Source organism: Lithobates pipiens, unplaced genomic scaffold (genome assembly GCF_037356315.1).
Source record: "Lithobates pipiens isolate NorthernLeopardFrog02 unplaced genomic scaffold, aLitPip1_a1.2 Scaffold_13, whole genome shotgun sequence".
Classification (NCBI taxonomy): Eukaryota; Metazoa; Chordata; class Amphibia; order Anura; family Ranidae; genus Lithobates; species Lithobates pipiens.
Window position 1 is genome coordinate 249225923 of NW_027507718.1, and position 13593 is coordinate 249239515.

At 42.8% G+C, this 13593-nt stretch overlaps 1 protein-coding gene across 1 annotated transcript in view; it reads right to left on the reverse strand.

Moving 5' to 3' along the window:
• Window positions 1–8319: 8319 nt before the first annotated feature.
• The window catches only part of PPEF2 (protein phosphatase with EF-hand domain 2), a 102557-nt gene continuing 97283 nt past the window's right edge, over window positions 8320–13593 (reverse strand). The window contains exons 17-19 of the mRNA XM_077476508.1: window positions 12400–12563; window positions 10155–10242; window positions 8320–8776 (exon numbers count right to left, since the gene is read on the reverse strand). Of these exons, the coding sequence (XP_077332634.1) occupies window positions 8574–8776; window positions 10155–10242; window positions 12400–12563 (455 nt within the window). The 3' untranslated portion in view covers window positions 8320–8573. The remainder of the gene's footprint in view (window positions 8777–10154; window positions 10243–12399; window positions 12564–13593) is intronic.

Here is a 13593-nt window from a genome sequence, read left to right on the forward strand (position 1 = left end):
TACTTTTTAACCGCCCCAGTCAGACCCCTAAGCCCCAGTGACATCAGGCTCCCTGTGGGGGGAAGGTTATCAAATTTTCTTCCACAATGGGAGAAGATAACCTCAAACAAGATTGTTTTAAACATAATAAGAAGAGGGTATGCGCTAGAGTTTCACAGCTGCCCACCCTCAAAATTTCTTGTAACAAAGCTCCGAGTCACTCAGAGAAGGCCAGGGCTTTACCTTTGCTGATAGGTGAAATGGTAGATCAAGAAATATTGACACCAGTCCCCATTCAGAAGCAGGGGGATGGTTTTTACTCTCATATTTTTGTAGTAAAAAAGCCGTCCGGGAAGTTCAGACTGCTCTCTATCCGGTACAAGAAGTTTCGGATGGAGTCGATTTATTCAATAAAGAATCTCCTCCAAAAGGAGGTATTTATGGCTACCCTGGATTTAAGGGATGCCTATCTGCATATACCTATAAGGAAGGAATGCCAGAAATTTCTTCGGATGGCTATTCAGATAGATGCAAAAATTTACCATTTTCACTGCAGAGCACTTCCATTCAGACTGTCGTCCTCCCCGAGAATCTTTACCAAGGTTCTCGGGGAAGCACTAGTTCCATTAAGGCTTCAGTCGGTCTCGATCATCCCATATCTAGACAACTTACTTCTGACTGCCCACTTGGAGAACAAGCTCTCTCAGGACTTAGAGTTAACACAGCTCAGTCTAAGTCAGCTAGGGTGGATTGTCAGTCAGGAAAAATCCAAGATTGTCCCTACTCAGGAGATAATTTAGTTAGGCTACAAAGTAAGCTCAGTGGATCAGACAATAGTGCTACCGGAGGAAAAAATTTTGAATCTGTGGCACAGAATCTCTTTTCTCCAAAGTTGTCCCAAGTGTACAGTAAGAGAGATCATGTCAGTACTAGGTCTCATGACAGCAGCCATTCCAGCTGTGCAATGAATGGGCCAGGTTCCATTAAAGGGACCTCCAGAGGTTCTTGCTAGAACACTTAAAGGACAGGGATTTGGAGGAAGAGGTATCGATCCCCAAAAAAGTAAAACAGTCCCTCTGGTGGTGGAAGGACGCAGGGAACCTAAACAAGAGTGTTCTCGGGGTCTTACCTATCACCTCCACTCTGACCACAGATGCGAGCAGTTGGGGTTGGGGAGCTCATCTCAACTCAGACTGGGTCCAGGGCCAGTGGACTCAGGAAGAGAGACTTCTCTCCTCCAATTGGAAGGAGCTAGCGGCAGTCCACAGAGCTATACTAGCTTTCCAGACGATGTTACAGGGTCACCATCTACAGGTCCGCTCAGACAATATGATGGCTGTAGCATATCTAAACAAAGAAAGGGGGAACCAGAAGTTCTCGTTTAATGTTAGTGGCCAAGCACATTTTTCAGTGGACAGAGTCAAATCTAAAGTCCATTTCTGCGATACATTTGGAGGGGGAGCTGAACAGCACTGCAGACTTCTTGAGTCGACAACGAGTTTCGAATCCAGAATGGTCGCTACATCCAGAAGTTTTCAATCTGATAGTAACTCACTGGGGAAGGCCAGTAGTGGATCTTTTTGCAAACAGGAAGAATGCAAAAGTTCAACATGTTTGCTCTCTATGCCCAGGGGATCACCCTTTGGCAGTAGATGCTTTACAAACTCCATGGACTTTCAGCTTGGCATATGCGTTTCCACCACTTCACCTTATCCCGATGGTTCTAGCAAAATTCCTTGCGGAGGAAACATGCTTAATCCTTGTGGCACCATTTTGGCCCAAAAGGCTCTTGTTTACAACGCTGCTGCAGCTGTCAGACCAGCCTCCACTGAGACTCCCCTGCAGACGGGATCTCCTGTCGCAGGGACCTCTTTTTCACCCTCGAGTAACTTGCTGAATCTCTCAGCGTGGTTACTGAAGAGGAAATCCTGAGCAGTAAAGGCCTGACAGACAGAGTAATTCAGACCCTGTTACAGAGTAGAAAACCAACCACCAGGGCTATATATGAAAAGGTCTGGAAAAAATTTAATAGTTGGTTGGATGGCTGTGGGAGAAAGGACATGGACACAGCTAATGTCCTTCAGTTTCTACAAGAGGGGATAGTCAAGGGGTTAACCCCTAGTACTATCAAAGTTCACATAGCTGCCCTAAGTGTGTACCTAGAAAAACGGTTGCAGGAAGATCCTTTCATTTCTAGGTTTGTAAGGCAATCTCTAGACGTAAACCAGTCAGAGTCAACAAAGCTCCATCCTGGGATCTAGCTGTCATACTGAAAGCGTTCTTAGGATCTCCCTTTGAACCTATATCAGAGTCCTCTCTAAGACTGATCACACTCAAGACGGCTCTGCTTGTAGCAATCACCTCAGCTCGTAGCATAGGGCTGTCCTGGAAGACAACTGGGGAAAAACGGAGATGGACTTTTTTCAACCTAACTATGTAACTATGTGTGGACAGGGAGCTACTGTGGGGGAGCCCAAACTGTCTTAAAGCCAAAAACCCAGATAACTTTCATGGTTGTGGTTTTGCATTAGAAGAAATATTATTTCACTGACATTTCTGCCTGTACACTGCCCATCTATGGAATCATTGCAAATGCCTTCTCCATAATATAACATCAATAAAAATCCTACAGGTAAATGTATATGCCTCACAATGGCTGTGGTTTGTGGGTTAAAATGCCCAGAAGGTAAAAAGCCATTTGAGTTTTTGTGCAAATTCACCATTTTGTCGTCAGCATTGGAATATAGCAAAGACAAACTAGTTTGGTCCTAGTAAGAGTAAACCCTGGTCTACCAATGCTTTACATGCCATGAGAAACATGAAGACTGCCATTGTAACATACAAGTTCCCTGGCTACCATGCTAATCCACAGATTTCAATATTAGACTACAGAGTCTAGAACATAAATTAATTGGGTGGGTGCAGCCCTGGGCTCTGCTGAGGTTCTCTTCTAGAGACACCTTTTGTGCAAACTGGTGGTTAGCCAAGAAGTGATATACAGATCCATGGCCTTTAGTGCACCTGTCTAGTGGAACACTGTCCCAGAAAACTCCTTGGGAGTATGCCCAAAGGGAGAGTGTAAGCTATCTGGATGGGGCATTTCCCCTGGTTCCTGCCTTTTTCCAGCTTGAAGGGGACCGCAGGATGTCTTAGAACCACCACTTGTGGGCCCCTACTGAGTCTGTGGGGTTTCTATTTGGGATGTCTTTTGCAACTTTGCCATTTTTCAGGACACCCCATCAGCCTTCCCACCACCTGCTCAGCCACACCAGTGTCCCCCAGGATGTATATGTGGAATCCCTGCTGCCTTACAGTGACAAAGACACATCCAGCATTAACCCTTCATGCTTCTGCTGAGTGTTTATTAGTACCCCTTGTGGAAATCCCTCACTTTTATACTTAGTATGACAGATCATAGGTGCAAGGAAATGATACTATGGGCCTTGCCAGCTTCCGATCCACTGGTTCCAACGGTTCTAGGGTGTTGCAGTGTACCTCCAATAGGGGCAAAAATAAAGTGATATTAAATCCTCGGTTTTTAAGCACTTTTAGCAGCTGATTTGATAACATCATCTTTTTAATACTTGCCTATGTTTTAGTTTAAGCAGGTGCTATGATCTTTGCTTCAGGTCTCCTGTTTCATTGTGGTTCCTTTCTCTAGCAGCATCTTCTAGCCACCGTGCGTGCAGGGACTAGAGTTATCTCTACCTATGCTGTGTTTGCCAATAGAAACATACAGCCCTGTATCCATGGCACTACCCTGTTTCTCCCCCCTCTTATTTTCAAGCTAACAGACTGGCTGGAGACTGGCTGTCCACTGTTAACTCTTTCCTGTGAAAACCTGAAGTTCGAGGAGGTGTCAATGACAGCTGGAGCAAGCAGCACTGAAAGTTGTAAACTGCAAATTCTAGGTTAAGAATTTTACCAAAGTGTCCTCGGCATGAATACTGAAAGACTTATTCTGGATATTAGGCAAATAAAATCCGCTAACCCATCAGCACAGTAGAGTAGGGCCACAAGCATGAGTTCCAGTTGTTGGTGGACACAGTGATCTTGAGATATATCCTCTGACAAACACCTAAGATCACAGACGTGGCAACAAATTTGATAATCTTCATGTACTAATTCATGAAACAAGGGTACGTTCCTCTTCATCCTCAGCTGACTGTGCAGATGCAGTCACAAGGTAAGCAAAGATGGACTCTGGAGGAGAGGGTATGGGTGTATAGTTGCTGTCCCTGCTTTCTCGGTAAACGAACATGGCTGAATTTTTGCCTATAAATTCAGGCACAGTAGCACAGAATTTTTCCTCTGAATAATAGAAGAGGCAAGCACTCCTGAAGGTGTTTAGAATCACTGTGAGTATTGTGATTTGGACAGGAGACAATGGACTGTGCTGTTGGAGTCAAGTCATTTTGGATGTCCACCTCAAGGCCCCTGGTACTGGTACTGTTAGTGGATCATAAGCATGCAGGACTACTGCAATTGAGCCCATGATCCTAAATACTACGTATTAAAGTAAGGTCCCACAAGGGGTACTCAACATTTCATCCCAACCATGACACTACCTGCCTGGAGTTTGCATGTTCTCCCTTTGCCTACGTGGGTTTCCTCCGGATACTCCGGTTTCATCCCACACTCCAAAGACATGCAGGTAGGTTAATTTGCTTCTGTCCAAAATTGGCCCTAGTATATGAATGGGGACCTTGGATTGTGGGCTCCTTGAGGGTAGGGACCGATGTGAGTGTGCAATGTACAGTGACGGGGACAATTGTAGACACTCACTCAGGATGGACTGGTGTCTTTATTCAACCTTACTAACTATGTAACTATGTAACATTTGGTAGAAGCAAGAAGTATTAGTGATCTATGGTCATCATTTAAAATTTTTGATTTCCATATTGGATTTCAGTTATTTCTAGCATACTCTTATTAATCTGAACAATTTTGAGGTTTGTAAACTTGCTATGTGATCTCCACGCAAATTACTTCCTTGAATTCTGTGACACATATTCATTATGCCCTGTAAGTACGCACTGCTGTGTCACACATTTCACAGAGCCTGCCTTCTGAACTACAGAGGTGCCGAGCAGGGGAGTTTCAGGAGGTGGAGTTACAGGAACTGTTTCTTAGAGGCAGCAAGGTACAATATTAAATTTAGTATTTAGAAAATGAAGACGGCAGAGGAGAAGCATGCAGGGAATCCAAAAAGGAGTGGAAAGAGATTACCAGCAGACATGCAGCACTCATAAAAGGAGATTTTTCAAATAAGCTTATATTGGATTGTCAAAAATAAATATTGTTTGTTTTGCTATTACTATGATAATGCAAAATGAAAGTGTATGCTATCACTATAAAACTTTTTTAATGCTGGATGTGATTTTGTCATAGTCATCATAGTCAAAAGAAAGACACTTCATGGTCAATAGAATTTTTTTTAACCCTCATATCAAAGAAAAATGCTGTCATGGATGCCAGACTGAGGAGGGATTTTTCCCCCTCCCTCCCCGTCCCCCTCTATGAAGGAGTATCATTTTGCACATGACAGTGAATAGATGTTCCAAATTGAAAGTTTAATATAATATCCCCTATGAACTCCCCCACCGGGGACAATTTTGTTTACTTGGGGACTACAGGAGAAAGCATACTTGTGCAAAACGTGTTAAAGGGGTGTTTCTCTTGCCACTTTATAAATGGCTAATGGATAGAACAGTCTATTATATTTTATAAGAGTTTTAATACTGGCAATGCAAAAGAACAGTGGTGACAGTAGGAAATCAATATATGTAAGATTTTATAACAGCTTTATCCTTTATAAGTTTTGAATATCTAGTACTTTTTATTGTGAACTAGTTTAGAAAACTCCAAGATCAAATAGGCATGTGTATTCATCCAAGAATACAATCCAGGAACACCGCATCCAAGAATACTCCTTGTGGGAGGGCGAAACACGCTGTCGTAATTTCCGGTGCTGAGTCCATACAACGTCACTTCCAGTCTTGGTGGAATGCATGCTGGATGCAGAATTCCTGATTGTATTCTTGTAGTAATACACATGCCTATTTGATCTTGGGGTTTTGTAAGTAGGAATCCATGTTTGCTCAATAAACACCTATTTTACAGTACTTCACTATTAGTTCCCTTTCTTTCCATTTATAAACTGCTGCGCTGGGGGAGATAGTTTATGGACCTGTTCAAGCCATCAGCCGCTGCTGGATTTCTGCATGTTTGACCCTTAGACTGAAAACCTAGGGGTCCAATAGATCTGGTGAGTGGGAACACAGAAAGGGAGTGTGTCACACCACAGATTGGAAATTTGGAGCATGTTGCATGTAGAAGATCGGAGCATAAGAGCACTTTTTTGGGACGTTATTTGATTTATTACCATCATTTTTTGATTTGTTTATATATACAATTGGTATACCTGTACACTGTTGCAAATGTTATGTATTAATTTGTAGCTTAAGAGCACTATAAAATAATATTTCAGTGACACAATTGTACACTATTTTGATGAGGCAATTTTGCACGGTTGCGAGCGCTGTAATATATATTTTTTTTTTTTATATCCTTGTTAAGCTTGTTGCACATAGGGGCAGCCCATTCAAGTGAATGGGCTGCTCTCTATGTGAGGCATGAAAACACAAGTGGGAACGCATGTTCCTACTATGCACAGTGTGAATGGGGCCTTATTGGAGCAGGTATGCAGATTGGGAGGTCAGATTTTCATTGCTCAGTCAGCCAGGCAACATTTTCATAAGATGGTAAGCAGTGGCAGTCTGCATTTCTCTCAGTACAGCTTTCTTTTAATTTCAGAATAGGCAGAAAATATATTTTTCCCTCATGATATTAGACAGTGGCATCACTAGGATTGGTGTCACCTGGTGCGGAAAACATTGGTGTCACCCCCCTCCACTAACTATAGCCCCCCCATCAGTACAGACCCCCCCACTAAGTACAGACCCCCCTTCCTCAGTACAGACCACCCTCCGTCAGTATAGACCCCCACTAATTACAGACCACCCTCTGTCAGTATAGACCCCCCCCACTAAGTACAGACCACCCTCCGTCATTATAGTCCCCCACTAAGTACAGACCACCCCTCCCTCAGTACAGACCACCCTCTGTCAGTATAGACCCCCCCACTAAGTACAGACCCCCCTCCCTCAGTGCAGACCACCCTCCCTCAGTACAGACCACCCTCCGTCAGTGTAGACCCCCCCACTAAGTACAAACCCTCCTCCCTCAGTACAGGCCACCCTCCATCAGTATAGGCCCCCCACTAAGTACAGACCACAATCCATTAGTATAGGCCCCCCTCACTAAGTACTGCCCCCCTCCCTCAGTACAGACACCCCATCAGTGTAGAATCCCCCCTCTTAGTGCAGACACCTCCCTTTAGTGCAGACCCCCCCATCAGTATAGAATCCTCCCTCTTAGTGCAGACCCCTCCATCAGTATAGAATTCCCCCTTAGTGCAGACCCCCACAGTATAGACACCCCCCTTAATACAGACCCCCCAATCAGTGTAGACCCACGCAGTATAGACACCCCCCTTAGTGCAGACCCCCCCATCAGCATAGGCTCCTCTCTAATAGCGCCCCCCCCCACACATGTCCATCTACTTATAATAAAGTGTACAGTACAGACCTCAGAAAAGTGCGACCACGGACGTATACACACAGCGGTGTGTGTCCCTCGGGCTCCTCCTCCTCATTGGATGTAATCAGAGAGGAGGAGACGCCGGCGGCTTTAGTCTGCTCCACTGACATAGAGTGAGGCGCAGATCATCAGGGCAGCAGCTGGCGGTGTTAGTGGTGCCGCAATCCATGGGTGTCACCCCTCTGGCGAATGTCACCCGGGTGCGGCCCCACCAAGCAACGCTACTGATATTAGGAAATATAAGAGCACAATGTATATGAGATAAAGTGCCAATAGATTATTTTAAGATCATGGCTTGCTTACATAAGATACAATTATGTATTGATCTGTATGTAAAATAAAATTAAAGACTTAAGAATGTGATGTACAATAAATGTGATCTATTTTATTATTATATGAAGCTTTCCTTAGTGTTTTTTTTTTTTTTTCGAGATACCCTGTAGATGATGTTGTCTACCATGTCCCCAATATTAGTTTGAGGGCAGGTATGTCCACATGTCATGGAGGTGTCCCAGCCTCAAACCAGCACCGATATAGCAGGCACCAACCAATACAGCCTTGGCTGAATAATATAATTGCCATAAAAGGCAAATTTTATAATATTGGTCCAAATTGATAGTCATAAGTATGGAAGGAAACGCACCATGAATTGCAATAACGGACTCTTACAACCTTACCTCTGATATCTATAGCATGTAATTTTATTTATATATTATGTAAGATACAGGTTATGTTTTTCATATATACATTCATATTATAATACATACATTTTTATAACGTACTGATGGGAGTTTGATCAATCATGATGAATCTGTACACTCTGAATTTTTCTCCATATAGAATATTGTATCCTTTTAGAGTCAACAGATTGTATTGGTTTTTCATTTTGATGTGGCTGATGATGATAGGGTTTACAGGCGAAGGAGCTTGTATCACAAATCTGGCTCTTTATCTTCAGTGTGAGGTCTGTCTGCTAATCGGAAGGCTTCTAGGAACTCATTGATGTCTATGTTGCCATCTTTATTAAAATCTATGCTCCTGGCCATGTTAGCAATAGCGTCATCGCTGACCTCTATTTTCAAGTGGGAGCTCAGTAGCCTCCAAGTGTGATGAAACTCCTCAAATGAAATGAGGCCTGAAACAGAAAGAATGAAATAACCTAATCATAATGTAGAGCTAAATATGATGCTTAATTGCTTTTGTTATTGGTTATATATGAGTATTTACTGTAAGGCGGGCCATACATGATTATTTTTTTAAATTCAAGCAGCAGGTGGAACAAAAAAAAAGTAGCCAATTCCCTCATCCAGACATTTGAGGTGATTAAGGTAATTACTTCTGCTGTGGTATTGTATTCTGACAGTGGGGAGCCTTCCCCGCCGTCAGAATAAAATGATCAGTGTTGCCAGCTATAACAGGTGGCGCTGATTGTATACAAGTCGATCAATAGATCAACTTAGTAACAACCAGTCAGCTCAAACATGGATCAAAATTTGTCTGATCAATGCTGAACAGGCCAAATATCGATCCATGTATGGCCGGCTTTAATTAAACTATTCACAATCGTTTATTTTATCCATTAGACAAACTATTTAAACATTTCCTGTAGTACAGCGATCACATTGTGCATTGCTTGTGCTATTTATTTCGTTTTTAAAAAAAGGACTTTTAAAATTTTAAAAGAGAAGTATGGACTTACATACTGTATATATTTATACTCACCTAGGTGGATGCAGAATCAATCCGATGCTGCTTCTGTCCTCTGCCGGCTTTTGGAGTAAGAACTAGGCAATCAAACACCATAATTACTCAGTTCTCCTCCTCTGCTCTGAGCAGAGACCCGTGACTGTCAGTCACTGGCTTTCTGCTCTGCCCCTCCAGTGCTTACTGGAGCGCTGGGCTGTGGAGAGACTGGCTCAGACTCTTACCGGATCCCTTGGAGGCTGAGCCTGGTGCCGGTCCAGGCTTCTGGGTGGATCCTGACCATATGGTTGTGATCTTTTCTGAGCCTGGGCCAGGTGAGTGACATCAGCCGACAGCGGACTTTTTACTCTTTTTTTTTTTTTTAACCACTTCCCCCAGGTTGATGTAATTTTATGTCGGGGACTTGAAGTGGAGATTACTGAATGACGCCTACAGCAACAGGCATCATCCAGGTATCTTTTTTTTCAGCTGGCGATTCCCTGCAATGTTCACTTATACCAGCATAAACACTGAACATTTATTTAGTATCATTTAAATCTAATAGAAATGGTGATATTGCATGTATGAGTTGCACATGAGATATAGACACAGGTGCACTGTATAGATATATTCATTTAGTAATACTAGTGTGTATGTATATGTATATATATTTTTTACAGTGGTGTATAGTTTGATTTTAAGATATATAATATAAGAGTTAGCGCAGCCAACACACTTTTTTCGTTATTACAGAGTTTAATGAATATATACATTTTAAAAGTTAATTATTGTTTTGCTGTTTATTTTTCGTGTAATTTAACTGCACTTACCTGAGCTATCACTGTCTATTATCCTAAATATTGTTTCCAAATCTGATCGGTTTCTGTAGAGGGCTTCTAACAAACTTGACTGTATATTCTACAAGTGATGAAAAGAGAGAATTATACAATTGACATATTTAGTTTAAAGGCATAATACTTGAAATCAAAAATAGACAACAAATAAATTCTTATCCATAAAAAGGAACATTAAAGGTATTGTACCTTTTCAAATGTTTTCATTGATTTTACTAGGTATTAGTATAGTTATATTTCTCTGTTGTTTGTTTGCCTTTCCTTGAAATAATGGCCTCACATGTTGTGGCTGAAGTTTGTAGTGTCTTGGCTGATCAATTCCCCTATGTCCATCCAATAATGCATCTGCCTTGTCCCTATTCACCAGCAGGCAAGCAACTTCTTGTTCTGGGTCACATGCATGTCTAGCTATTTCTCTGTGTTGGATCACAAATGTTATGTGAAACAAACACATCTTCTCCCAGCATCGTAAGCTCTGTTGATTGCTTTCACCTTGACCAGAACTAGACTGCCATGCTGATTGCCTCATGTTTCAAACAGAATGTGAAGATTTACTCTACTATAGACTGTGCAAAAATGGCGTCGCTTTGGGGGTGAGGACCGCACCCGGGTGACACCCGCTAGAGGGGTGACACCATCCCGAGGGTGGTGAGGGTCCTGGGTTTCAGAGGCAGGGCTTTTTTTCAGCTGGAACATGGCAGAGTTCCACCACTTTTGCCGCTAGCCCTGTGTTTTCCTCTCACTGCTGCTGTCACTTCTAATACAGATACCTGGCTTCTGCATTTAGAGTGACAACACAACTCTCTGGGCAATGCTGCTGCCCTGAATCTTCGCTGCCCGGGTGTGGCTGAGCTGAGCTGGTGTGGTGGGGGGGAGGGCCAATCACACTGCTGGTTTTGGCCGTACGGGCATCCATCCAGCCATGTTGCCCGCTGCGATTTCCGGGAATTAACAGCATCTTCCCCATGGCCATCCAGGTCCCAATTCCAGTGGGGATGCAGCTGGTTAGATCCGATGATGTTTTTGTGTAAGCATCAGGATTCCCCCCTACTTCCTGCTGGCTGACCTTAGGAGGTACTAGTGGATTGGTGATAGGAAGAAGACTGATGAGGTCCTGTCTGTTGATTGAGGGAGCATTATGAGTGGTGCACATTAGTGAAACAGCATGAACCTTTGAATATATAGGTGCTATCCACCACTGCTGTCATGGGGTGATAGTGGGGAGCATCTGGTGTATTGATTAAGATCTTGCTTTGCCTTTGTAACCCCTCCTCTCTCTTATGTAGTAGCTGGCCTCTGAACCCTCTATTACATGGTGTTGGGGGCGACACCATGTTTTGCCACATCAGAAACAATTCCTCTATGCACGCTATATAGCATGAATGGACAAAGCTCCTGCTGCCCCATGAGCTGAACCCGAACAGCAGCTGCATCTGATTGGGTGCAGCCGCTCTTCAGCCAACTTTCTACCCTGCTCTTTTGATTTTCTAAATCTAGGGATGTTAGGCAGGAGGTGGACGACAGGACCACCCACTGATCAAAATTAGGTTTGGTTCATCAGTAACACAGACAAAATTCGAACAGTATATGGCAGCTTTCGAAAATACTGAAGCCAAAGGTTCAGTATAACTGCCAGTCAACTAGCATTTTAAAGTGGAAAAGGTCAGAAATGTTAAAGCATTCCTTTGCTGCCATAAAAAATAAAATAAAAAAAGTTTAAAGCTGACCTTCACTACATACTATACTTATATTGCTCCGACCTGAACCATATTACCTCTTATACTTGAGGGCCACTGGAGAAGCTGACAATCACTGTAGTTATCGGCGCTACTACAGTAATCAATGCAATCTTCCAGGTGCTGTGCGGCTGCACCACTGCACACTAACCACAAGTTGGTCTCTTGTTGACTCTGAATGAGGTGGATAGGAAGAGAAATGACATACAGGACCTGGAAGTTTGTGGGAATCACTGTTGTCACTCTGATTATTACAGTGTTATCTATTTCCATAACGTCCCTCTGATATAAGATGTGCACAACTACATTGGTCCAGGCTGGACCAGTGTACAGTAAGTATGCAATAAAGATAACCTAGAGTTCAACAAAGTATGCTTGCTAAAAGAAGCTAAATGTCTTTAAATATACAGTCCCTCACAGGGAGAAGTTCTAAACCAGTAGACAAATAATTGTTTTACATTTACAAACATATTTAAAAGCTTTACCTCTCGCGTTGTCTGACACACAGAGAGTTCATCAAACCATTCTTTATATTTTAGTAGACCGTCTGTAGCATTGCGGACAAGTTGTGGCCTGAGCATTCTCCATGGCAGTCCTAGTTTTAAGACAGACTCTAGTGCAGTTGCCCAGTCATTTAATGTTATGTATCCTGTATAGAAAAGTTAAGCAATGTAATTATGTCTTGAGATAACATAAAATCCATCCTTCCTGCCTCTAGCTTGCACAGCCTCTGTGGTGTGAGAACTCCACTATCTGGCAGCTGAAGGTTTCCACTATTTTCATCAAGATCCTTCACATTTGTTTGGCAGACATAAAGCCGCAGCAGAATTAGAGGAACAGTTTCTGCTTTTTTTTTTAAATATATTTTATTGAGATAGCAACAAGAAATACAAAGACCCTGATATAATCAATTTGCGTTAACAATCAAACCATATATGGAAAATATTATATTAATCGACAAGAGAATTTTCTCTGTTTTCCTAAGTTGAGGGGGAGAGAGGGAGTAAGGAGGGAAGGGGTAGGTTGAGAAAGTAAAGTGAAGGTATGGATGGTGGTCTCTTCTCATAAATCCTGAGGAGGGTATAGGAGGGGGTATAAGGATGATACGGGGGGGAGTACAGAGTGGGGGTGAGAAAGCGGTACGTAGCGAGGTCATAGAATGAAAAAAGGGGGTGGGAGATTATGGAGAGAGATGAAGGACAAATGGTATGTTGCATCGTATATTAGGGGGGGGGGGGGGGGTTGACGTTGGTCCTTTATCTCGCTCCTTGCCACGGTGAATATAATAGAAGACCAACTATGTCACAATCGGGTTAATTTGTATCACATACACAATTAGTTTATTTGAACGAGATTGTCAATTCTGAACCATGGAACATATCCAAGAAATTCGGTGAGTGTTGCAATGTCGTATTAAGAGCTAGTTGTGGGTGGTAGGCTTGTGTGGAGGTTGAGAGTAAAGGTTTATTGGCTTCATCATTGGCTGGTGAAGGGAGCAGGATTACTTGATGAAGTGTGACCATTTCTTGTGTGATGGTTTAGTAGGTCTTTGTTTGTAGGTCATTGTGTCCAATTGTTCCTTGTATAATGACAACTTTAGGCCATTGATTGTTTTGATAATCCTGGAGGTGTTGTTGAGATCCAGTGTTTGAAAATGTTTCTTCGGGCTATGAGCAAGG